Raw genomic sequence first — 27,697 nt, 5'->3', positions numbered from 1 at the left:
TCAAGCTCAATAATCTCTTTTAATTTCCTTTTTTTAATGAAATCTAATTTGTTTTGATCCTCATGATCCTTTGGACAATGTTTAAATCTAATTTTATCGATGAATTTAAAATCCAACTTATTCAGTTAATTAAAATTCTCTAATACTCAAACTCCTTTTTAAATGGGATGTCAAGTTTTCACCACTAAATAAATAAACATTACTTAAAATAAGACTAAATTAGAATTATACAATTTATAAAAATATGAGATACTAATCATTTAAAAAATATTGTAAAAAATGACAAAAAAATGTTATTTCACATAATATGGGTCATTCGCAATGACCAATGATACGCTCATCGCGACGGACCATGTTGAGGCTAATTTAATTTACATAATAGTTAATATTTTATACATAAATAATGGAAATAATTTGCTTAAAATTTTAAAGTTTAAAATCCAAAAAGCTACTAGCGTAATAGTTTAAAGTTTGTGGCGCTAATTAATAAATAACACATTCATAAAGTACTATCACGTCAACATTTAATTGGGCCCCATGTTGAATAATAATGATGTTAACAAAAAGATAACAGGGTTTAATTTGCCATAAATTTAAAAAATTTAGGATCTATTTTACACATTCTAAGAATTCAATATTTATGGCACTTTTCATGCAATATTTCAAAGTATAAAATGCTCATTAACTCTTTATATAATATAGTCCTTGTTTAAAAGAATGACAAATAAGTCCATCAAAATAGAGAAGCAATAATTTATTTCCACGAAATGTGATAATACCTTCTAAACTTTAAGGATTTAATTGTCAATACAGTCACCAATAAAATGATAAAAATACCTCTTAAATTAAAAAAAGTACAATGAAGCTTTTTTTTTTCACAACCTTAACTCAAAAATTCACAACTTTAATTTGATAAATGATTAAAGAGGTTTACGTATTCAGAACTTTCTCATGTCATTTTTCTTCAATCAATAAAAGTTTTTTTCATTTACAATTTTAGTTTTGGAATTTATAACTTTGATTTAGTAAATGATTACAATATTTTAGACATTTAGAACTTTCTCTTGTCATTTTTTTTCAATCAGCAAAGTATAATAAGGTTTTTTCATTCACAATTTTGGTTTTAAAATTTACAAATCTAATTTAATAAATTACTAAATTAATTGAGGTATTCACAACATTTTCTTCACTTTTTTAATTTAAGGAGTATTTTTTTCATTTTATTAAAATTTTTAATGACAATTAAGTCTCTTAAAGCTTAAAAGGCAATAACACATTTTGAGGATTAAGTTATGATTTTTTAGAAGAATTTATTTATTACCTTTCTTTTTTTCTTTGTGAATATTAAAAGTCAAAGCACAAGGGAATTCAATCGAATATTATAGTTGACTTATGTTGTACGGAACTTACTTTACTTTGAAGGTGCAATGTGGATCTGCAATTAATTTCAATAATTATTAATGCAGATTTTTGAAGATATCTTGCAACTCATTTTGGAGATTTTAAAAGCTTCAATATTGTTTTCGACCTTGGCCATTCCTCCAGGATATTTCGAGGATTTGGCCATCACTCATCGCTCATTATGCACAATCCTACCCATGAAGTGGCATTTACTCCTCCCACCTCACCCGTGCACTTGCCCCTTTCAGCGCTTGGCTGCACTCCACCGTCCCATCTGCTTCCTTTTCAGCTTTTTAACCAAAATACTACACTCAATACAAAAAATTTTCAAAATGCTGTAACATGAAAAATATTTTTTAAAATATTACATCAAAAATTATTCATAAAAAAACTGAATTTGAGATTTTAAAGAAATCATTTTTCTCTAAAACAATTTGAGTCAGAAATTATTTTTTTGTTCCATTCAAAGTGAAATCATTCACTACCTGAACAATTTTAGCTTGTTATTACTGATTTGATGCTTTATCCTCAATCCTTGTATTCTTTTAACCCATTAGTGTTTTGTCAAAATCTTCGAACCCCTCGAGCCTAGCTTTTGCTTTTCATGCGAGAATAAAAAATTCATATACAATGGCTATATATAGGGTTGAAAACATGAAGACGCAGTAGAATAGTTGAAGCCAGATAGTGCGAAGCCAGTTTTTTGACTGACATACTATACAATATAAAAGAAAATACTAAAATGGTACACAAAATGCTACATTTAAAATCATGTAGGGAGAGAACAATTTTTAAAATTCATCACACCAAAAATGATTTCTTTGATGTATCAATTCAATTCCTACAAAACTTGTTCTTGGCAAAATTGATTTATGAACCTCAACTGCACCTTCCAATTATAGTAATAATTTAGTAATAATTTGAATGAAAAATGATGAATAATAATTGTTACTAATGTGATTGAGGAGTTATCATGAGGTGTATTAAATTTAAAATTATTAATAATAAATAAATAATTGCTAGGTTTTATGAAAATTAATATTGAATAGTTAAGTTATATGAATAAAAAGTGTTTGCTAAACATGTATACTTGTGCTATAATGTTTGTTTGATTGTTACTTGATGGGAGAGTATTTCTAAAATAATTATCCATTGGCCGTGATTCAACATGACCATCAACTTTTAATTCACATATGTTTGCATACAACTTTGCACTTGTCAAATGAGTTGAGAATCAATGGCTCACTTGCCACATTTGTTCAACATCCGAATCATCCTTCAAATTGTATGATTAGTACTGTGGTGGATTTATGCATGTAGGATATTTATATATTATATTTGTTGTCAATTTATTGGGAGGAACTCATAGCTTTTGTGCAATAAGTTGCTTTAGTCTATCCAAGATAATATTTAGGTCAACTTTCATTACTTTTACAGTATCTGACTCAAATGTTACACCAGTTGTGCCATGAAAAATTTATCCATTTACAAATACACACACGAACTCTTTTCTATGATCCATTCTACTTCCTATACAATTAACATCTCAGTAAAACTAAGTTATAAAAATAAATTAACTTAACTAATTTCCTAAATATTTATAAATTAATTACCTAACTTTTATATTTAAGACCAAATGAAGTTTACTTACATGTAATAATCTTTTTATGTGTTTTTAATCCTTTTATGTGTAATAAATATTTTTATTAATAAATTAACCACAAACACACACATATATTATATAATATATGTGTATGTGTTTGTTTGTTGTCTGACTTCTCTCCCTAGACCATAAAAGTATAAGGATTTGTCATGTTTATAATATGTACATTTTTTCACATATCAATCATTATAAAGATGTATAATTTTTCTATATTGTTTATTTGGCAAGTTTTTCCTATACTATTTATATTTGTTATGATTAATGTTAGAGATATATAATTTCACTTTTAAAATTTTTGTATATTATTTATTTGATAAGGTTTTCCTATATTATTTATATTTGTTATGATTAAATATTATAGATATATAATTTTATGGATATATTTGTTATGATTAATATTATATGTGATTTGTTCTCTCATATTTTTAATATAATAAACTTACATAAACAATTAATTATTATGAATATTAAAAACATATAAAAATATAGAAGATTGTATGTTAATTTTAAAATTTTGACCCCCTTTACATTTATGCTGATGCTACCCCTAATTATTCTATAAAAATATTTACTACATGGCTACATTTACAATTAAAAAAAAGCTTAAAATAAAAAATATGAATGATTAAATATTAAGATTTTACTCAAAAAAATATTAACTTTAATATAAAAGTTGAAAAAATTATTAGAAACTTGTACATTAATCAGTTGGAGAGTCAGGATTTAAGTAGATAAAGAGAAAGAAAATGCACTTCAAACTTTGATCACAGCACTAACACCAATAATTAGAGTAGAGAAATGGAATAAAAATAAATAACTTTAAAGTTTAAATAAAAAAGAAATAACAAAGCATGAGAAATGAAGTAAGCAAGAAATAAAGCAAGAATGAAAAGTATAGGAATATAATGTTCGAACACTAGATAAATAAGAGCAAACAATATTGTATTCAATCTTACTAACACATGAATGAAATGAGAAGAGCAAAAATTACCATGCATTATGTGGTTTTGCATTATCTGATTTCAACTTATCTAATGCATCTTCATGTTTTAAGCTCTTTATATAGCCACTGCCATGAATTTTTTATTCTTGCATGGAAAACAAAAGCTAGGCCGGGGGTTATAAATATTTTGACAAAATGATCACAGGTTAAAAGAATGTAATGACTGAGGATAAAGTATCAAATCAACAATAATAAGTTGAAATCATTCAGGCAGTAAATGGTTCATTTTTAATGGAATTAAAAAAATAATTTCTAACTTTAAAATTATTTTAAGCGAAAAAGATTTTTTCCGAATCTCAAACTCATTATTATTATGAATGATTTTTGATGTAGTATTTTGAAAAATACTTTTCATGCTGCAACATTTCAAGAATTTTTTTTTACTATGTGTAGTATTTTGGTAAAAAAAACCTTCCTTTTCCTTTTTTTTTTTTTACCTTTGCATTTTTTTTTCCAACGGTGCCATATTAGTTATCACTTCGGTGGAGATGTAATGCAGATTGCACTGGAGGCCATCTAAGCCCGCTCTTCTCCTGAAAATTTCAAGGAGATTTTGGGGAGAAAACCCTCCTCCTAAATTTGCCATATTTTTTTACCCCCTCATCAATTTTGGCACGTGTGCATATTTTTTTTTTAATGAAATGTTACATATATCTAATTTTAAAAATTTTGAAATCATTGCAACAAAAAAAAACTTTTAAAAATAAAATATTAAAATTGGATAAAATTGCTTTAAATTAAGATTAAGATTAAAATTATATTCTAACTATGTGCTTTTTTAACTTATAAGTATTTTCTAAAAATAACAAAGTCATTGTTGTTAATGTGAAGGTGACCAATTTTTTATCGTCCCATCTTCCGTCTATCTTCATCCGAACAAAAAGTTAAGAAAACAAGGTGTGTAATTTGTAAATGATAATTTACTAATCTTCTAAATATGTGCTGTGCGCATCTTCCATTACAGCCAGTAATTCTAATGAGTCAACTATTTATAAACCTGTCATAAGTTAGGCTGGTTTAGTAAAATAACACATATTTTAATGCATGAATAATCAAATAACACTTTAATTTTTAATATGCATATACACACACACTATCTTAAATATTAATTAATTCTTTGAGTTTCAATTAGTTTTATACTAAGAAATTATAAATTTAAGTATTTTTTGGATATTTTATTAATAAAATTAAAATTAAAATATTAATATGATTATATTTTTATCATTTTTAATCTATAAAATATCTTAAATCATATTTAAAATATATTTTAATCTTGATCTTAAAATTAAAGACTCATAATTATTTTAAAAAAGTAAGTCATTTAATTTCCTTAAGTATTCAGAAAAAGTATATTTTACATTTTTTACAGTAATAGAAAAATTAATTTAAATTAAAAATGAAATTTTAAAAAAAGAAACAGGAAAAAATGGATAATTCAATTATTTGAGTCAACTTAAGTAAGGCAGCACAAAAGACAGGACGGCACTGGATTTCACCCTAACCTGAAGTTCAGTCTCTTTCGTGAAAAGGACGGGGTTATGCAATCTGTAATCCAGTCTTGTCTAGTGATAACCTGAAAATTAACAGGACCAAACTTGATCCATAAGACCGGGAGACTGGTTCTGTCAGTTCAGTTCTCACTTGGCTTTTTTTCTCTTTTTATTCTATAAGAGACAATAATTCATTCCAACATAATAAACTCAATTAAAATAATAAAAATACTTATAATAATAATAAATTCATAATAATTTTCAACAGTAAGAAAAAATATTTCTATTATAGTCTAAATGATTTAAATTTATAACTTTAACAAAAACAGTATTCAACAAAATTCAACAACACTATATTACAACAACAATTTAAAAACAAACTTAACAAATTCTCATACAGTTATCTCCTTAGTATCAATTATACTTTAAACATTTGTTAAAAATAAACTAATTATAATTATAATAAAAAAATTAATAGGACTGAATTGGACCAAGCGGTCCGGATGCCTGGTCTCTTGTCCAGTCCAACTTGAAAAAATAGTTTGGTCTTTTTAGTCTTTTTGGTTCTAAAAGACCAATATCTATACAGACCGAACAAGACTGAGACCATCTTGAGTTGGATTGGATCAGACAGAACTGGAAGACTTTTGCACTGCCCTAAACCTAAGCAAGTTCAAAATTCTAAAGTATTAGGATCAAATTTGGCTATGTGAGTTTTTTTTTAACAAATTTGTATTTATTTAGCTCGCTTTGAATTATCTCCTCTCTGGATTTGGAGGGAAAATAACGGTGGATTGGGTTGAATTAAATTCTATGAAGCAAGATCGCAATAATTTAGATGTGTTTGAATTTTAGTTGAGTATAATTGATTATAACAAATTAATTAATATGATTGATTTTAAACATAGTTGATTAGATTTCCCTTATTTAAAAATATAAACATTTTTAATTAAACCTTACCCTTAATAAAGTAGTTACTTATCTTTAAACTAACTCTATTTTTCCATATTTATCTCTATTTAATAGAGTGTTTCATGTTAAAAAAAATATAAAGTTATATATTTAATAGGAACACTTTAAAAAAAAGAGAATAATAATTATACTTTGAAAGACTAAAAATACTTAATATTTTTAAATAAAAGGAGTATATAATTGATTAATAAGATTGATTTTAATCAAAGTTACAAAGTAAAATAAAAAAGAAAAATTAAAAAGCAAGTAAAATTATGATTCTATGAATATACATCCAAACATCCATGTTATATATTAAAATTAATTATGAATTAAAAATCATATTTTTTTTAAAAATATTCAAACATCCATCATACATGCTAGAATTAATTTTTTATTTAAAATCATAATTTATTAAAAAATATTAAAACACCCCTATAATATCAAAATTAATTATGGGCACAAAAACCACAATCATCTTATAAGTCATTATTACTTATTTTTCAATTTATATTTTCAATTATATTTTTCTAAAAAATTATCCAAAAATCATATAAATTATTTTATAAATTATATTTTTGAGTTTATAATTAATTTTAACACACACACATGTTAGGTGTCTGGATATTAAAAAAACATAATTTTGGATTTCAAATTGATTTTGGCGTGTAAGATAGGTGTTTAAGTATATAAAAAATGTGATTTTAAATTTATAATTAATTTTAATATATAATAAAAATAGTTAAATATATTTTTACAAAATTATATTTTTGACTCTTAAAATTCATATATATGTAAAGGGCATGTTATACTATTCATCTACAATTAAATGAATAGTAGCTATACATTTCTTTCAAAAATAATTCTTGTAAACTAAAATTTAATGTGGGTTGTCCAAAAAAAATCATGTGAAACCCATAATAAAAATATTTTTGAATATTGGATTCATAATAAAAATAATATAAGGAATAATATTTTTTGATAGATGTAGATACTCTACTTAGGGGTGTGCATGTAGCCCGATTGCCCGATATGCCCGCTCGAACCCGGTAAAATTTTGCCCAACCCGGCCTTAAAAAAAGTTGCCCGACATGACTTGGGCATGTTTGGGCAGGGCCGGGCCACGAGCAGGATAGCATGCCCTGCCCATTTGGCCCAGCCCGAGTACATTAATATATTTTTTAAATTTTTTAAAGGGTCAATTATATTAACTATTAAGACTTAAGGAAAGATGAAAAAAGGAATTGGGAAGAAGCTTTTTGTAAATTAAAGTCTACTCTCTGAAATTATTTTTTTTTCATGATACTCCAAACTTTTGTAAAATTTATTGTTTTTAATGGATTATTGTAGTTGTTATTTTGGATTGTATTATGGATAATTTTACTATATGTCAAGATTTATAATAGTTTTATATTTCAAGTTAGATGTTGAATTATAGATAATTGGATATCATAGCTGTTATTTTGTATTTATGGTTTACATTTTATGAATGTTATTTTGAGTTGATGGGCTGGGTCATTGTTGTTAATTTATGGTGGTTTCATTTGAAGTTGATGGAAAGGGAGATTATTTGATGGGGAGGGCGACCCGAAGGTGCCCAGCTTGCCCTGCCCAACCCAAGTTAATTGGGCATTTTGCGGGTAGGGCTGGGCAGCGGGCTACATTTTTCAGCCCATACATCCTTTGGGCAGGGCATCAGGCAAGGCCTTGCCCAGCCCAGCCCATGTGCACCCCTAACTCTACTTGTTATTTGTTGTTTGTATTTTATATGTGTATAAGATAATTAATTTTGTTATAAATATAAATATAAATCATAAATGAAATAAAAAAATTAATTTATATAAATTATAAAAAATATGTGTATAATTTGATGGATAATTTTTATTATTTCAAATCTTAATTCACATTAAATAACAAATTCTGTATAAAATATTTTTAATTTTATTTTTAAAATATAGATGATGATAAATTATAAAATAAAATAAACTTAAATAGGATAAATATTGGCTCATTTTTTTAAATCAAATTTTACATTAAAAGATTATGCATGGCTTATAGTAAAATGATAGGTAAAAGACCTATCATGAGTTGATTGTATTTTTATATATATAACATAATATCACAATAATTTTTAAATTTTATTCCTAATACTATCACAATTAACATGCATGGTCAAACCAATTTTTACTATGAAATAAATTATTATTTAAATTTTAATTTATGAAAATCAACAACAAATGTTATTTTGAGTACACAAACATAAATGATTTTTTATTTTTATCTTTTAAAGTGTTACCATTCATATATAGTTAAATAAATAGTACTCTTTCCATTAAAAAATGTAAGACTTAAATAAATAGTACTCTTTTTATTAAAAAATGTAAGATATTTTTTAAGAAGTTAAATGTTAATAAATGTAAAGCTTTTTTAATCTTTTGAGGTGTAATCATTATCTTTTTTTTTTAAAAGTGTTCTTATTAGTAATGACTTTATTTTATTGTAGGATATTTAATAGGGATAAATATAAAAAGATAGAGTTAGTTTAAAAGTAGGTAACTATTTTATTAGAGAATAAGATTTGATTAAAAATACCTAACATTTTTTAACGGAGGGAGTAAAAAAAACTTTAAATAGAATAAATTTTTATTTAAATTTAAATTTACATAAAGTAACATATTACAAGTAGACAAAAAAATTATTTTAAAATTTTTATTTTTTTTTTATGCTTACCTTTTAAATGATAAAAGACTCTTACAAATATTCAAAAAAAATATCTCAAATAAGTTTTTACAATGCTTATAAACAAGTAAAAAAAATTAGAAAGAAAAAATTAATTATTTAATCTTTATAATTTTAATTCAATTATAACTTAATTTTTTAATTTTGATTCGTTATAACTCAGTTTTTAAAGTTTTGACTTGATTGTAAATTAGTCCCTAAATTTTTTCTCTTATAATTTAATTCTTAAAGTTTTAACCTTTTAAATATTGATATCTATATTTTAAAAAATAAAATTATAAAAATTAAAAATATTTTAAAATTTATTACTAATATTTTAAATTTTTAAACCCTTTTAATTTTTATAAATATTAAATTTTAAAATATTTTTAATTTTTATAATTTTATTTTTTTAAATATAGAGATTAATATTTAAGAGGTTGAAATTTTAAAAATTAAATTAGAAGAGATAAAATTTAAAAATTAATTTATATTTAAGTTAAAATTTTAAAAATTGAATTATAATAGGTTAAAATTAAAAAATTAAATTATAATTTAATTAAAATTATAAAAATTAAATGATTAATTTTTTGAATTAGGAACTATCAAAGCAGACAATCTGTTGGCCCCTGCAAGCAAGTCAGTGAGCCACTGGAGAGTGGGGACCCCAAAGGCGAAAAGAAAACGTGTAGCACGAGTAACACATCGTACACGAATATCCGCCAACCAAACCTTGTCTAAGATGATGTTTACACGACGCCTGTTGAATCACACGAAACACAACAAACATTTATTTAAATAATTTTTATTTTTATGAGAAACAGTTATTTTAAACTAAAACACGAGTCTTTTTTTATGACCCGGAGAAAGGTCCTCATACATACAATTAAAGTATCAAAATTGCGGTTTTGTTTTCTTATTATGTTTTAAATTAAAGTATTGGGCATCGGCCTTTTCTTTTTTCACTCAAAACTTGTGCACAGAATCTCATTAAAATTTTATTGATTTAGTTCTTTTCATGTAATTATTTTAAAATTTATTCTCATGAATAAAACTACCACCAGTAATTTTTATCGGTTATCTATATTCTGTAAATGAATTGATTCTAATTTTTTTAAAAATATTGATAGACTATACAAAAAATTTGCTGCATGTCAATTAGTTAATTGAGAACAAACTAGAGCATTTTGCATACAATTTCCATGCAATTTGCAAAAAAAAAAAAAAAAAAAACCGGGGGCGGGGGGGACTGTCGTCCTTGGTGTACTCACAATTGCTTGAAATTAGATTCTTTTATAGATCTTTGAGATATTTTGGTGCGAAAATTATTTCCAACGCATATATTTTAATTGCGAATAATCACTTTCAAATATGACTTTATGACAATTAAACTAAAAATATATTAAATATGGTCAGTTAAATTAAAAAATAAAAAATCCTACAAGAGTTCAAGTGACTATAAAACAAAATTTTAGTCAAAATTTTTTAGATGGCTCTAACATTCTCTGGATCAACGACTCGCATACTGTGCTTATATGTTTTCAGGTATAATTTTTCTTTCTTGCAAAATTTTATCATCATTAAAAAGTTCAATGATAAGATTTAGTAAAAGATGAGTTGTCTCGGTTGCAATGTGATCACCTCACGGGATTGTTTGCCAACGGTCAAAGGAAGGTTTCGAATCATCAATACAAAATGTGAAATTTTCTGAAAATTGCTTTACTCACGCTAAGCTATATGTAGATGATGTAATGTCACGCAGCTTTATTATATTATTTTTAATGAAATAATCATTTTAAATTAAATAATTAGAAACCAGTACATCATAATAAAAAGTATAAAAAAATTAAAATATATAAAATTTTAAGTATATCCTTATATAATAAATTATATATATATATATATAATAAAGAGAAGCGCGGAGAAAGGTCGTCTCTGATGGGAAGAAAGAGAAGTCGCTTGGGTTTTGCTTCAGCTGTGCTTCTTTGGTTCTCCATTTAGTCAGCTTGCTTCTTCATGTCTATCTACATTTTGCGAGAAATTTTTCTCGTTTTCCGTTCTCCAACATTTTCCTAGTAACACTGATAAAATGTTTTTCTTGGTGTGTTTACTTTGGTTCTGTTATTCTTTCTGATTTGTTAGGCTTTTTCATGTTGAATATATATATATATATATATATATTTTCCATTCTTTCATGCTTTCATATCACGTGTTGTTCTTCTCCCTCTCATCTCATATCTTCTTCAGCTCTGGTTTTAGTATTCTCACTTCATTCTTCTCTCAGTTTTTTTTTTTTTTTTGTTTTAAATCTTTACGCAGCATTTTTGAAACATCTGGAGGAAATTAAAAAAAAAAAAAATTTTGCCGAACCGGTCAGGTAGTGAACAGGCCAGTTTTTGGATTTACTTCAGTTGTTGGCCGGTTGGCTCAACCGGTTTCTAGAACATTAATTTCGGCAGTACGAAAATATCTAGTGATAGAGTTGGTCTCGGTTGAAATCATGGAAAGTAAGATAATTTTTATTTTATGCAAATCGTTTACAAATAATAACAACGTCGTCAATGAGGGAGCTGCGTGTGTCCAATTATCCCAAGTAGGTCCCACTGGAAAATTGAGAGCCCACCTTACCAGATGCCCCCTTCATCCTCCCACGCCTCCTCGGACATGGCCATTCTCTCAATGCCAAATTCCCTCAGCATTTCAATTACAAGTTTTACACCTTTTCTCCTCTCTCTTTCTTCCCTTCTTTGCCAGGTTAGATTCTGTTTCATTCTTTCTTTCTTCTTTTTGCCTTTTGAATTTCCACTCCCCTTCTGCTCTCAGATTTTTTCTAGTTGAACTTTGATGTTTATCTTACTGTTCCTCTATGTTTGATTCCTGGTCTCTCCCGTTCCTCCCTCCCCTTTTTCTGTCGGTAATTCGAAGTGAAGTTTGATTCTGGCTTATTGATTATTGAAATTGTGAGTGTAATTTACCGCCAAATAGACACTCGATTCCAAAATTGAATAGTGCCTCTCAGCTTCACAATGTCGATGTTTTCTGTCGATAATAGTTTTTTTTTTTCCCTTTCGTCATTTAATTATACTGCGTTCGTCAAGTTTTTGCTCAGCCCAGACAGGGAATAAGGGAAAGGAAAGAACTCCACTGTTGCCTGGGAAGTGTGTTATTTTTGCTTTGGGGAAGTGCTCAGACTTTTCGCCTTAACCACGGCAGGCTGAAATCCTGAAATATTATTTTGGTTCCTTTCGTCGACAGATCGCGGCTGCGTGGTCGAGGATCTATATCTTCTGATGGACCGAATGGTTCCTTTTCTTCTCCTTTCCTTTAATTGTTTTGGGCGGTCAGAGAGGACTTTTTTTTTCTGTGTTTGCCATTTCGAGGAGTTCAAAATCTGTGTTAGAACATGAAGAGTTTTTGTTTTTTTTGGTTTTTGAACGTTCATGGAGGGCTTATTTGGATGCGTTGATCATTACTTTGTATTATTTGCAACTTGTTATTTTTTTTATCATTTTGTTTTTACTTATTTTGAATCTATCATGGGCCGGTTGGTGTTTGCTTTAGTTGTTATGCAATTGTCTTCCTCTTTGGGTATTTAACAAACCCCCCCCCCCCCACAAAAAAAAAAGTCCAAGATATGGAGAGGGGTCATTTGAAGCTTTTAAGTTACATGCTTTCATTTTTAGTTGAATTAAAGCAAAAGTTTTGAAATTGTACTCTAAGAATATTTTTATTTGGACATCTTGTTAGAGTTCTGACACCGGCAACTTTTCTAGCTACGGCTGTACCTATGGTGGATACTGTCTAAAATTGTTGCGTTAGTTTGATCATTGGAACACCTGGGTATGTGTGTGATGGCAAGCTTTATGACTTATAAATGCTGCTTATCTTCTCCTTTACTTCTTTTCCATCGACACAATAAAACTCTCATAAATTGGCCCCTTAGTTTTCGAGCAGTTGGACTGAAAGCCAACTTACTATAATTATGATTTTGTTTTCGTGCAGATATTGAATTTTGCCCATTATGGGTTCTTTTTTTAGTATGGCAAGTACCAAATTCGATAGAAGTGAGGGTGATGAGGTCTTTCAGAATGAGATCTGCAAGAGGAGAAGAATGTCATCTAGCTTTGATGAGGAGAGTCCAAGGTTAATTCCAAATCTTCCTGATGAATTGTCACTTCAGATTATCGCCAGAGTTCCTAGGATTTGCCACTTCAACATGAGGTTGGTGTCGAGGAAGTGGAAGGACACTATCGTGAGTTCTGAACTATATAAATTAAGAAAAGAACTTGGAACAACGGAAGAGTGGCTATATCTGTTGATTAATGTTGGAGAAAATAAGCTTATATGGCATGCCTTAGACCCTCGTTCCCAAAAATGGCAGAGACTGCCTGCTATGCCTAATTCTGTTAATGAAGAAGACTCTAGAAAGGGTTCTTCTAGGCCTCGGATGTGGAACATGGTGGAAGGTATTAGAATTGCTGAAGTTATTAGAGGTTTGCTGGGACTGAAGGGTGCATTAGATGAAATGCCTTTTTGCGGTTGTGCCATTGGAGCTGTTGAGGGATGTCTCTATGTTCTAGGCGGATTCTCTAAATCTTCAACTATGAGATGTGTTTGGCGATATGATCCGATACAAAACACATGGGCCAAGGTGACCTCCATGTCTACAGGTAGGGCATATTGTAAGACAGGCATCTTAAACAACAAGCTTTATGTGGTTGGAGGGGTTAGTCAAGGTCAAGCTGGGTTGATTCCTCTTCAGTCTGCTGAAGTTTTTGATCCCTCTACAGATGCATGGTAAATTGTTGTTGAGGAACTTGCTTTGATATTTATTCCAGACAATGTGGCACTTGTGGGTCAAATTTTCAAGCCTTCCATTTAGTTTTGCACATTATTCATTTTACACATATGAAATTTAATTGAAACTCTAATAATTTTCTTTTTTCCCCCAAAAAAACTTTAATAAAATTACAGTAAAGCCAAAAAAAAAAGATATGGAGAAGAAGAATTGTCTAATGAAAAGATAATGAAATGTGTGAGTTATGTAATTCATTTGTGTTCTGATTTATTTATATATCAATTATAAAAGTTTTTTTTTTTTAGTTGGGAGAGAGATATAAAAGTATATATTTTTATTTTTAAAAAGTTAATGTATAACAAGATGCTCTTTATAGGAAAGATAAACTAACCTACCTATGTTATGATTAATTTTAAGAAGAAGAACAAGTAAAGATCTCATGAGAAAATGTCAAATCAAGATTTTTTAAAAAATTTTAGTATTAAAATATAAAAAAAGCAATAATGAATTGATAACTTCAGTTATGAAATGATCTTAACTTGACATTAATTTATTTATGAGGTCTCTGTTTGCCATTCTCCCAAATCTCAATTATTTATAACTTGGCATTAATTGTCTTAGACATCCATTTTGTCATTCTCACAATTGTTTATAGCACTCAGGATTATCCATAGGCCAGCAAGATTATCCATAGGCCAGCCGACGTCATACTTTAAAATTTGCAGGTGAAGAACTGTGATTGAGCGCATATGATACACGATCGGGGCTGGCTGGCGGCTGGTTTTCACATAGAGAAAGGGCTGTCATCTTTGGACCCAAATATTCCCTAGAGGTCAAAATTCATGAGTTGGTGGTGCCAAGAATGGACAACACAGTACTACCGCAATTGTAACTTCTCAACTTGAAGAAGAAAAAATACTGAAAAGGTCCATCATGTAGAAATGGGATCAATTTTCAGACAAAGTCTAATTGATGTTGGTAATGGTCAAAGAACACATGATGATGTGTGAGCAGGCTACACAGACAAAACATTGTTAAAGATCATAAACAAGTGGGTTTAGACAATGTGCCCCATATAAAGCAAGAGATGAGATCCATCCTGCCTAATCACAGAAGACCACACCACATGTTGAAGTATACAGACGAAAATGAAAAAAGCGGGACTATCACTGTTGAAGGAGAGAGCCATCATGGCAGTCGTCATCGATGAAGCCATATAAAAGAACAATTTCCGTGCTGAACAATAACGTAGGATGGGGTCACTGTGGCGATGACTTCCAATGTTTACTTATTTTAATCTTCAAGCTTTGAGCTTGCTACTGTGATTAAAAAAATGTCATTCAATATAAATATATTAAAAAAAATAAAGGAACTGTTTGAAATTATTTTTATTTTATTATTATGAGAGTTGATGTTTTGTAGAACATGTTTTTACGAACAAAAAAAAATAATAAAAATAAATATTTTTTTAATTTTTTAGAACAATAATTTCAAAATATTTAAAAGTTAGTTTTATTTTTTTATTCTCTGAAATAATATTTTATTTTTTATTTTTCAAAATACTTTTTAAAAATATATTATTAAATAATTTTTTTTAAAACAGAAAATTATTATCAGAATAAGTTTTCAAACAGGCTTGAAGTTAAAACTCTTAACACATGATACACGTTGACGCATCTTCCGTTAATTCCAAAATGATAATTTATTGAAGCTGACAGTCTGATAAGAATTCCAAACGAAACGGAGACTGGCCATTGGACAGCGGGAGGGCCGGTTATGTTGATAAGATATTTTGGATCAACATGGTCCAAACACGAAGACTTCTTATGATGCTGAGAATGAAAGCCTCACCCTCCGTACTCTATATACCATAGTGGTAGACCCCAAGCCCAAAATCTGAGTCTGCCTCTTGTTTCATTACTTTACATATTTTTTTAAGTACTTAAACTTTTTTGGCAAAAAAAAAAAAAAACGTTTTTGCTGCTCTGATGAACACTCGAGCCTTAAAATTTAAAACGCGCTGATGAGGTTAGGTCCAGCCAAAAATATTAAAAAAAACTATTACAACATGATAAATTAAAATTTGAATATATATTGAAAATATGATTATATTTAGTGTTGGACCTCGCTTTGAAATTCTTAATAAGACACCTTGAGCGATAAATAGAACTTCAAAAGGTATGTGATTTTAAAGGTCAAGCTCAGAGCCTATAGCGGGTCGTGTGCGACCAACATATTTAATGTATTAAGCAACAGAAGAAAACGTTCGTGAAATATAAGCCTTCCAGAAGCAAAAAGAACTACTCGCCGTCCATTTTTTTTTTTTAAATAGAAATGATCTTTGTATGAACTTAATTGTTTCTGTACAGCAAAACGATTCAGCACCGAGACTAAAACCGCGATGTTACAGGGCACGAGCCAGGGACGGAACAATTTTATTTACAAAGTATTTATCAGCGTCTTGATTTGAAAAATGATGATATACCATAACCACCCTTGGCCATGGCCGAAGTCCCACCCCCCCCCCCCCGGCGCTATACATACACACACTCACCATAACCTTAGGAGGGATGATAGGATGGGACCATCAATGACGAGCTCGTGCCAGGAGCCGGGGGTTTCAGATGCAGTTTTCCATTGGCTACAAAGAATGGTCCCTCCTGGTTGTCCTGGAATTCTTGAGAGTCATCATGAGTTTTTGTCTTTCACCTTCAACTTCTGCAAATTGAAGACTTAACTGAGAGTAACGGTCATGCATCTCTTTCAGTTCCGTCTCCACAGCAACATGTCTTGCCTTTAATTCCAACATGTCTTTGATTAACTCATTGATATCCCTGAAGCTTCGGAATATTGCTTCCTCGTCACTGTGTTGTTTCAAGAAAGAACTGCAGTGTGGGGGAAAATATCATGCCTTTGCGTCAATTTCTAACCATCCAACAGCAAATCATGTCATGCTATCAACAGAACAAAGCCCTAAGCAACGGGAACCCTCTTAATCCAGGCACGAAGGCAATAAAGAGGAATTCGATTTATTTCATCATTTGGACCAAAAAGAGTAAGAAAAATACGCACCATATAACTATTAAACAAAGTGATGGTAACTTCTCAAGGTTAATATCACAGCAAACACCTTAAAGTGATGTGTACAACAGAATCGAGCGCATAAAGAGAAAGGAACTGTAAAGAGTAAAGACAGCCTACTTCCAAAATGCCAACAAAAAAATTTTCATCAAATTTTCATAACTGACGCAAAGAAGAATGTACCTCTGAAATTGTATGCTTGATTTCTTGGCCTGCAATGCTTCAGCTAGTTCAATCTCCAAAGCAAGCACCCTTTCCACTGCATTACCACTGAGAGAGATTTCATTGAACACAGGGAATATATCCCCCAACTCTTGATTGGCCTGGAAAAAAGGCAAAATAAATAAAAATGAAATGAAAGACATGCTTCGGTCCATGGAGATAGAATCCATCACCTCATGAAGCCGCATCAATTCTCTTTGCAAGCCTGGAAAACTTGACTCGAAGTTACAGTCATCTACTGAAGTAAGTAAATTCTCATTCTTCATTTTTTCCAACTGCAATTGGAAGACAGAAATCAGATCACATGTTTTAGTCAGAAAAGGGTTAGACTACATTGGCATTGGACAGAACTATGAAATTAACAACTCAATAGGGAAAAGCAAATGATATTTACATTCCCTCGCATGCATATGGAAAGACTATACTTCTATCACAAGTTATTAGAACTATAAGAAGAAAGAATGGAAGAAAACCAGACTATTAATAACAAAAAACTTATTCACACAAAGAAATACCTCATTATTCAAGTGGTCCAGGCTAGATTTTAAACTTTCAGATAAAGTGACATGCTTCTGTCCACCAAGTTGCAAATTCTCTTCAGTTTCAACAGTTTGGCATCCATTTGTACTTCTAAATGCAGGAGCATCCTGGCAAATGATTACCCAATAGAATTGTTAAAAGACTTCCCAGATGTAAAAGAAAGCCTATATTAAATATGCAACAAGAGGAAGTACTTCTCCTGAAGCTCAAGGATTTGCTTGCCTTTGGAGCAAAGAGACATCAAAGCAGAAAGGAAAAAGGGTGAAAAAAGAGGAAGAATAGTCTTTTTTTTCTTCTTCTAGCGTTTTACTTGGTTCCTTACTACCTTCAGCACACTCCCCTTATTTTACTCAACTTGAAGAGATACACATTTAATCATGTGAGCATAAGCCAAAATCAAGATATTTTGTCTTATGCAAAGGAGCATTCTATATTGCAAGAAGCATATCTTAGGGACATTGAAAATGTCAGACTTAAAAGTGGTTAAAACTCGGATGATATCTTGTATATTCCATAACTTGTCATCGATAAACAACAAAACAATCAATTCAAAATCATTTAATAAGAGGCTTATTTACAGGATTCTCTACCAATACGACATTCAGCCATAATATTTAAAGTATTGGAGGGGCAGCTTGAAGTAATTCAGACTTCAACATCCATGGATGACAGATAGCTCAAAATGAATCTCGTATTAAATGACATAGAGTTTATGGTAAAATGATTTATCTCACCAAACTACATAAAATCAGCAGTCTAATATTTTTTGAACTATAGAAAGTATAGAGCTCATTAAGAAAATTTGCACTTTCTTAATTAGAATGTCTTTATACGCAACTGTTTGTAAACATGGAGCACTCCCAATTGATTTGATGAGCAAATCAAGACTTTCTAGATTTAAAGTATATTTGCTACACTGGATCAGCATAAAATCTTAGAAACAAGGTTATTTCTTTTCCATTAAATTAAATATCTAGTAAAGATTATGGAACATGCAATGATGATGAAAAATGAGCTTTTAAAAAGAATTATATCATTTACCGCAGGTTGTGCATTGATGGCCGTATGTGAATTCTCTGGCTCTTGACTGCACGCTACACAAGTAGTTTTGGCTTCTTTGGGACTTGATGGACTAGAGAATGGGTCCACAGCTGAATGATTTTGAGTAACCTTATCTAAAATCTCTGTCCCAACAGTAGGAATGTCAGAAATTGAGTTTCTAGCCTGAAGCTTTTGTTCTATGGGTTCATCAGATGGGACAATACTTTTCCATAATACGTTATCACCTTCCTTCAGAAATTTGAGATGAGATCCAGCATTTTCGATTAATTCCTTCATCAATGTAAGCTCAACAACAAATTTGGACTTCTCCTCATTGCATTTTCGAAGAGAATCTTCAAGCTCCTGCTTTTCTTGCTTGCAACATTCAAGGCTAATCATTGAGCATTCCTTTTCAGCATTTACCAGGTCAAAAGCATTTAACAAATTGCGTTTTTCAGAAAGCACAGCTTGTAACTCAGCTTCCAGGTCCATGATCTTCATTCTCAGCTCTTCATTTCTTTTTATGTGTGAAGCTTCAGATTTTTTTCTATTCTCAATATCATCTATAGCATCTTGTAGTTTCCATAGCATTTCCTCACTATGCTTTTTTGACAAGGAAAGTTGCTGCTTTAGTTCTTGCAGCTTCGTTTCATACTGTTCCTTGATAAATGCAATTCTCAAGGACTCCTGCATAGCAACTGGTGGTCCTTCATGCCCTCTTCTGTCACGAGCATTGAGACATTCAGCATCAGCCTTGTCTTTGAGCTCCTTCAAATGAATGGACAAGTTTTTGAACTCTTCTGTCTTCAACACCTGTTCGGAGAGCCTCTTGGTAAGTTTAGTACATTGAATCTGCAACTTTATCAGTTCATCATCTGATTGCTTTGGCAACATCATTGCACTTTTCAGTTCATCTAATTTGGACTGGAAAACCATGCATTTTACTTCAACTTCTTCCTTATCGAAAAAGAGGTCTTCAATCTCTCTGCTACAACTTGCCAACAAGCGCTCCAGCCTTTCAACTTCAAGAGCACCCTGGGTTTTATGTTCACAAGAAATATCAATTACATTCTCTGCCCTGCTCTTGTATTCTGTAAGCTTGGCATTTATTGCATTGTTTTGATCAATAAGTGCTCTACTCTGAGCAGTAGAGGATTCTAACTCTGATTTTAAACAATCCAGACTTCTCGCCAATCTTGTTTTTTCTTCAATGTGAGTTGATTCTCTTGAAAGAAAGCCATTTAACTCAGATTCTAAATCAAGATTCTTCTTGCAAAGAACTCCAACTTGCCCGCAAGTTGTGTGAAGTTTTTCAATAAGATCCTTAATTCGACCCTCCAACTGAGCTCTTGTGAAAATCATGGTGATATCTGTTGCTATTGAAAAATCATGCAGTTCAGATAACTGAGTTTCCAGAAAACTAATGGAAGAAGATTCTCTTGAAACGTCTTTAAGACGTTTATCAGTTTCCAATAATTGTTCAGACACTCTTGATTTCTCAGTTTCTAGGCCTGCAATCATTTCCTTGAGCTGGACTAGTTCCTTTTTGTTTAAATCAAAATCCTCCAGCTGGCATTGCTTCTCATTCAATACTGAGGTCAGATCTGTAACTGTTTTCTCCAACTTTAATCTGAATGTTTTCTCAGCATGCAATTCATCATACAGAGAGTGCCAACCTTCTTTCAAAGCATTAAGCTCTGAAGAAATCACGGAAGATTCTTCAGCTTTCTTCAGTAAAGACACCTCTAGAGCTTCTTTTTCCTTGGTAGTTTCTGCTAAACTCAGCTCACACTTTTCTAGGTCACCAGATAAAGTGTCTAGCCTCAAAATTTCTTGAGCAAGATCATGATTTCTCATATTAAGCTGTTGTAGCTCAGCTTCCAGATGATCAAGAACAGATGAAAGTTCTTTGTGATGCTTCAAGTAAATTTCTTCGACATCTGAACTAGCCTTCTGCGCATTAACAATTGCTTCAAACTCTAACTGAAGTTTCTGCAACAGGCACTGGACATACTTAGATTACTTAGCATCCCTTGCAAATCATGTTCAAACTTTTGTTTCATGACTATGAAATCTGATTTTGCCGTATTTAAGGATACTTGAGACATATGCTGTTCATTCACCAAAAATTTCTTCTCTTCAATCAGTTCCTGAATCCTATCACATGCACTATGCTGGAGCTCTTCCAGCTGCAAAATGAGATCATCTAGATCTTGAGACTTCAAATCCTGACAAGCAGAAGTGCTACTAAGAGAAAGCCCACTGTAATTATTTGCATATGATGCAATTAGTTTCTGCAACTTGATGCACACACAGCTGACCACACTCTGCAGATGGTCCTTCATAGAAACCAGCTCATTTAATTCACTTCTGCTAGCTTTTAACTCTACTGCAAGGTGGATATTTCACCGTGAAGAATATTATTTGCTTGGCTCTCTTTTTTCACTAAATTCTTCAACTCAAAGTTTTCTGCACTGCAGGCCACAAATTTACTCTCGTAACTTCTATACTCTGTCAGATGGGTTTCCAATTCAATGATTTTCTGATAAGAAGATGGTTTTCATGAGCAAGATTTTTAAAACTTGCTTCCAAAATTTCATTCTGATGAGCAATATCATTGCTTCTAGTTGTGCAACTCGCCTTGTATTCATTTAGGGAGTGAATATCATTCATGGCATTCTGCAGCCGAAGTGTCAATAATTCCTTGGACTCTGTTGAGAGTTTCAGCTGCTGAGAGAGTTGATCAATGTTCCCTTTCATGAGTTGAATGTCAGTACTTGCTTCGAGCAACATTTCTTGTAAAGCTTTTGAAAATACTTCCAGGTATATATTCACAAAATGCATATGGCAGACTTCTTCTTCAACCTGTTTGTACAAACCCTCTTGCAAGTGGAGTGATTTTTTCAAATCAATTAATAAAATATCTTCACCCAAATGCTGTTTGTTTAATGCAGCATTCTGATTTCGACATGGTGATTGATTTGAAGTGAGGCCTTCCTCTAAATTTTTCTGATGATTTAATGTTTCAGGGCAACTGTCAAGGCATGGAAGAGACGAATCAGAAAAGGCTTGCTTTATGAGATTCTTATTAGTCTCATACATAGAAAGAACCTGGACAGAAAGTAGTTCAAGGTCTTTTTGCAACTGGCCAACGGCAATAGAATAGTTCAATCGGGCCCTTTTGAGGGCTGCTTCTGCAGAAACAGCCCTTCTTTCAAGCTCATTGTTAATAGAATTCAAAATGCGCTTGTCCTCATCAAATTTTAATGTGTGCTCTTTCATATTTAGGTGCATTCTCTCTATCTCCGTCTTGCTAGATGATATAGCGTACAAGCAAGTAGAATGTTCATTCCTGAGGTTCTGCAGCTCTGCCATCATCTGTCTTTGGTTCTGCTCAAGTTCCTGAACAAGAGCTTCATAGTAGCACTCCATCTGGTCCATTTTCCTAGCAAGGCCTTCCCTTTCAGTTTTGGACTCGTCTAGCTCTCTAAGAAGTTCAAAAAATTTAGCTCTCATTTCAAGGGTAGGATCTATGGTATCAGATTCATGGGGCACAAAGCCAGGGATGCTAATGTGATGAGCCATGCCTTCTGATTGAAATAAATCTGACTCGGGTCCTGCTCCTGCTAAAAATTGCTCATCTTTATGTGAAGCCGTCTCTTTGCTTTCTCTTCCTTTGGCAAGATTGGTCCCTGGATACTCTTGTTTAAGGACTTGCAAAACCTCAATTAGTGCTTCTAACTCTGAGTCTAGAAACCTAGAATTCCTTTCATGAAACCCCATAGACACCTTTGTTTGAATTTCTCTCAACTTATCTTCCATAAGCAAAAGCTCCTTGAACCCTTTAAGCTGGGACTTCTGAAATAAATCATCCTCATCTGTCTCAGTTGGTTTTATCAATGAATATGCAAAGCTTAATTTAGAATTTTTAAGCTGTTCAAAGTCATTTTTAAACTCCAAACACTCTGATTTTAGTACAGCAACCTCCTTTGAGAGCACTTCTCCAGAAGAAACCTCAGCAGCAAGTTGCTCAGCAAATTTTAGTGTTTCAGTTCCTATTTCATCAGCATGATTCCGCAAAGAGCTTACCTCCAGCTGTAGATCAAGAATAGATGCCTCAATTGCTTCTAAATCTCCTTTAAGTCTGCTAGTATCTTCAGAAGCAGCAACTATATCATTGGCAGCAGTATAGTCCACTGTCCAATCTTGGACCCAATCACTGCCCTGTGAGGGATCAAATGCACCTCCTTTCTCTGGCTGAGAACTTTGACTGAGGGATAATCCACCCAAATCACCAGAAGTTGTGCATTTACGGCCATCTTGTTCATTTGTGGAGGACATATCATGCTTCTCAGTATATATGCTCTCTGATGTAGTAGAAGAGCCATCAAGTCCAACAGCTGATTCAGCACACTCTTCATTCATCCCTGCCTCTACTTCAAGTGAAGAAACAAGAGGAAGCCTAGATTCTTTCTTGAATTTCCCTCCTACACTGACCTAATTTAGTGGCAAAAGAAAAGGCATCATGAAAATGGTACTCACACATCAAAATTTTAAGAAAAGTCAATAGACATGATCAGTCACTCCAATGCTAGATGACATAATTTCCTTTTCATTTCAGAAACCACCAAGATCAGGGAATAACGGCATATAGGATTTGATAATAAATTGTTATTTCTTTGGGGGGGGGTTAGCATTATTGCATGTCTATTTCCTTGTAATATACTAAGCACTCTCCCAAGTATCCTCCAAGTACTTTATTAATGTTCATTCAACCAATCATCAATAATAGCTTGAACAGCAGAGTTCAGTGATAGTAGAAAACAATTAGGTAAATATGGCATGAACGAAGATAAGTTACAGATTGTAAAGATCCATAGAATAAAATCTCATGTGCAGACAACAAGCACAATAAAAAATCTCTAAGAAGAATACCCTGCATCTTCAACCAGGCTGAGAAAAAGAATTCTAAGTCTAGGAGTACTTAGATAAAAACTAAACAAAACACGGATGCATCTGATTAGCACATATGAATTGACAATGCAGTTTGAATATGACTTTTTTTTGCCAGGAGAGTTCCTGAGCAAAAACAAAAGAGGAAACAACAGAGAGTAAAATGTAAAAGAATAATAGCTTGAGCCAAGAAATAAAAAAGTTCAAGATAGAGTTATAGCAAGTATGCTTGGAGAAAGTAAGACTGAAGATTGGTAAATTAGGTCTGGAAAATATATAACAGAAATATACTTGTAAAGGAGAAGGGGGGGCATGAAACCTTATTTATATGATTATTGACGTTCTGATCTGGAGATAACTCTTTGCAATCAGTAGATTCATCATGAGTGCCTTGGTCAGAGGTTGTCTGCAGGCCCCTCTCTCTGAGTTCCCTCTGCTGCTCAAATTCTCTGAAAGTAAATAAAACCTCAAAATAAGTGTGTACTATTGTTGGCTAAAGCACATTCTTCCATGCCACGGATAGTACCTGAAACCAGTTTTGGATGTGAGCAGCTGCACAGTGACCTGGCTTCAAATAAGAAAATAGACAAAGATTTTTAAGGAATACCAGTGATATCTAATGCAGTAAATATATTCTCAAGAAATATATAAAAGCAAGATGCCATTGCCCTGGAACACAGATGCATGAAATATGGACTTGTATACATAAAGCAATAAAAAACACAATTAATAAAATGAAGAAAAATGAGATTTTTCTCACATGTAGTATGATCCCTGCCTCACATCCATTGAGCTGCAAAGAGACAGCTGTAGGCTTCAAGGCATCAACAAAATCAGCAAGATTGATAGTGACTTCTCCAAGGATGCTAGACCGCGAAGAGCCCTAGTATAAGAAGAGGCCAAAAATGAAGTTAGCACAGTTCCAAGGAGACAAAAGCCACAGGAACCTCTCTTATTGCAAACACACAGACAGCATGTAGGCACTTCCAATTGTAGCAGGTAACAATAGCTAGCTCTCTGTAAATATATGATATTCAAATTTCACAAGTATATGAGTTGTCTCGTTCTCAGCAAATGGGTCATAGTATTAATTAAATTTGATTCCCAATATAAAAGCCATTCAGACTGAGTGAGAAAATTATTAATTAGTAAATGAAAGTTGAAATATTTCTTTGGTCATTGCATCACAGAATTAGAGAATATAATCAAAACATGGGAACACTAGACTATGCGTACAACCCAAAAAATGGCAAACACACGAGTAGTTTATATAATAAAGGCAATTATGCAAATGAAATGGTTAAATTTTGACAAATTCTGCAGAATATAATTACCATATAAGGCCATAAAAAAACATACCATTCCCACAACAAGTTTATAAAGTTTATCATCATATTGTCTTGTTTTAAGGTCTTGGAGAAGTCTTGTAGTTTCATAAATTGGGTCTGCCCACTTGCAGGTTCCATTTCTCACATTTGCTTTGGTTGTCTTCGCTATAGCCTTCCCAGAGTCAGAAGGGATAAAAGAAATAAACAATTTATCCCATCCAGCTTGCGGAATCTGGACCAAAATATAGAAAGCTTATTCTCAGCGCTTACATAAAAGAAAATAAATTAGGTGCATGAAATTTTAAAATCCACGAAAATAAAAAGAATTGGGCTGCTGGCAAACTTACATGAGTGGCATGGAATTGTAGTCGGAAAACAACCTTTACTTTCGTCTTCTCTATTTTCCACTTTGTAATTCTTGACATTGTTCAGATAATCAATTAATCCTAACATGCATTAAAACATAACTTGAGGGTTCCACAATCATTTTCAAGCCCAAATAACCGCTTTAATATCATGCATGCAATAGCAGTAATCGTTGTCTCCTGGATGCAAGAGAAACAAAGCACAACCATCATTTCTTAGAAATAAACCTAATTGAAAACCTCACAAACCCAGTTATAATCCACTGATCCAAAATTACGACAGCATATATCATATGAAGGATTTACGATGCATTAGATGAATTGCACATTTGGTACAGTAAGGGGATATGTGCCGCCAGAAGTGAATAAACAGCAAAAGGAATGGCATCCAGGAGGGATTACACTTAAACCAGTGAAAGACCATGTTGTAGAACAAACACGTTACGAAATGACGGGGCAGATTCGTATTGCACATAGTATCGATCCTTGTGTTAGTACTTCTTAGTCATGACTCATGAATCATGACGAAACAGCAATGTTGGGTCGGAAAATTCCAGTAATTACTAATGTTGTGCTCTAGAAGGAAAAATGTTAGTATTATTTTAATCATGATTTGTCTGTAAACACCGTCTTAATTGGGAAATCCAAATTTGCTAAATCGCGAGAGGAAACCATTTCATATGGTACGACCGGCTGACTTGTAAATTCAACCTTCAAGTTGGAACTCGAGATATAAACTAAAGTGAATTAGATCTCCAAGTTGAACTATCGCCTAATACGTTTGGCTGCAAAGGAAGTTGGAAATCAAATATGAAAGTTAGGCCTATTTTAATCCGGTAAGTGCCTATCCGACTGAGCTTCAACGATTTCTGGTTTCGCGCATTACAGAGTGTTCAGTGATGAAACAGCTAAATCCAGCATTTCTTCCTCGCTTCCGCCTTATTCCCAAAAAAGCGGTTATGACCGAACAGAAAATGATCAGGCTACAACAAGATTTGAAAATAAATTCAGAACCACGCATACCTTGTTGAAAGAGTCGGAAACTTACTCGGAATGTGAAACCTGAATTTTTTTTTTTTTTTTTGGCCAGACGTCCGCCAAGAAAATTCGCGGATCGAACGCAATGGATTTAAATTTGACCTCGTGTGTAAAGACGAATAGCTGGAAAAAGCTGCTCCGGACAATGCCACTATATACTTCACCCGAAAAAGCTCAGAACCCAAAGACTGACAAAAAGCAAAGAGTGAAATAGAATCCCAACCCGAATGCTACGCCGAATGTAGAAAAAATTGGAGCTAAAAGAGTAAGCACGGTTTTTTCCCAAGCTGAAAAATTGTTACCAGATACTGACACTCCTTACATCAAAATGGAGCCAAAATAATAGAAAAAATGCGATGAAGAAGAAAACGCCAAAACGATTGCGCAAACAAAATGCCACGGTAAGAAGACACCTACAGCCACTAGAAAGCTGACACCTAAAATCGTCAAAATGATAAGCGATAATTTTTAAATATAAAGATTGAAATAATAATATATCAACAGAGGAGGAGGCGAGGGCTGTGTAGCGAGGGTATTATTGGGTAGGTAGTATCCGAGGACCTGTAGCTGCTTAAGAAGCAAGAAATGGCAAGGAATCTTTAGATGGAAGGCTCTATGAGTGACCGTCGCCGAGTTCCCTCTGCGTCTGTGTGTGTCTGGGAGTGGGAGAGAGGGGGAAGACTTTGGTTAGTTAGGTTTTGAAAGAAAATTAGACTGTTGCGTGAGTTAGCAGTAAATGTGGAGTGACCGCTATTATTATTAAGGTGAGGTGGATCTATGATAGCATGGTTGGTCTATCAACTTCGGAAACCAGCCAGAATCTCTCAATTATCATCTAATTACAACAAATCATGACATTAGTTGGTTGGCCTTGTGAGAATGTATTTTTAATTTTTTTTTTTCTAATTCGTTGGCAGAAAAAAACTGTTCAATTTCTTCAGCTGTCTCACGTTGAAATCCAAAGGGATATCAGTATGTCACGTTGATTTTCCCGTGTCGTCCTTGCTTGCTTCTGCTAAATTTGGACTTAATGACAGGTGAAAGATTGTCTATCTTAATCCTTCCTTGTTTTGTGGCTAAATTTTGGGATTAGGAGCAGAGAGGT

The 27,697-nt window shown here is 32.0% G+C and overlaps 2 protein-coding genes across 7 annotated transcripts; one reads left to right on the top strand and one right to left on the bottom strand.

The window, feature by feature from the left end:
• The first annotated feature begins 11,812 nt into the window (after positions 1-11,812).
• LOC129299752 (F-box/kelch-repeat protein At1g22040-like) lies at positions 11,813-14,050 on the top strand. Of its 6 annotated transcripts, XM_054938247.1 has the most exons (4): positions 11,813-11,980; positions 12,336-12,528; positions 12,974-13,066; positions 13,229-14,050. In XM_054938247.1, the coding sequence occupies exon 4, from the start codon at positions 13,248-13,250 to the stop codon at positions 14,025-14,027; it is 780 nt and encodes a 259-aa protein (XP_054794222.1). In that variant the 5' UTR covers positions 11,813-11,980; positions 12,336-12,528; positions 12,974-13,066; positions 13,229-13,247; the 3' UTR covers positions 14,028-14,050. The 6 variants fall into 6 exon arrangements, with proteins under 6 accessions (XP_054794222.1, XP_054794228.1, XP_054794216.1 ...); XM_054938253.1 differs by lacking the exon at positions 12,336-12,528; XM_054938241.1 differs by lacking the exon at positions 12,974-13,066 and having other exon boundaries at positions 12,341-12,528.
• Positions 14,051-16,306: 2,256 nt separating this feature from the next.
• LOC129299741 (COP1-interactive protein 1) lies at positions 16,307-27,257 on the bottom strand. The gene is given in 14 exon segments (XM_054938212.1): positions 16,307-16,909; positions 17,289-17,428; positions 17,501-17,602; positions 17,843-17,974; positions 18,909-20,911; positions 20,914-21,297; positions 21,300-21,428; positions 21,431-23,405; positions 24,181-24,310; positions 24,388-24,425; positions 24,622-24,744; positions 25,221-25,421; positions 25,537-25,734; positions 26,603-27,257. Coding segments are annotated over 13 exon segments (5,679 nt in total). The 5' UTR covers positions 25,615-25,734; positions 26,603-27,257; the 3' UTR covers positions 16,307-16,665.
• Positions 27,258-27,697: the final 440 nt, after the last annotated feature.

This window comes from Prosopis cineraria, unplaced genomic scaffold (assembly GCF_029017545.1).
Source record: "Prosopis cineraria cultivar Desert tree isolate PC_DT_omini unplaced genomic scaffold, ASM2901754v1 PC2, whole genome shotgun sequence".
In the NCBI taxonomy this organism is placed as follows: Eukaryota; Viridiplantae; Streptophyta; class Magnoliopsida; order Fabales; family Fabaceae; genus Prosopis; species Prosopis cineraria.
The sequence above is the reverse complement of the archived record's forward strand: the minus strand, read 5'-3'. Positions and strand labels throughout refer to the sequence as shown.

What these genes read in the sequence shown, in the direction of transcription:
- LOC129299752 (XM_054938253.1), top strand. Translation starts at nt 13,248, where the DNA reads ATGGGTTCTTTTTTTAGTATGGCAAGTACCAAATTCGATAGAAGTGAG.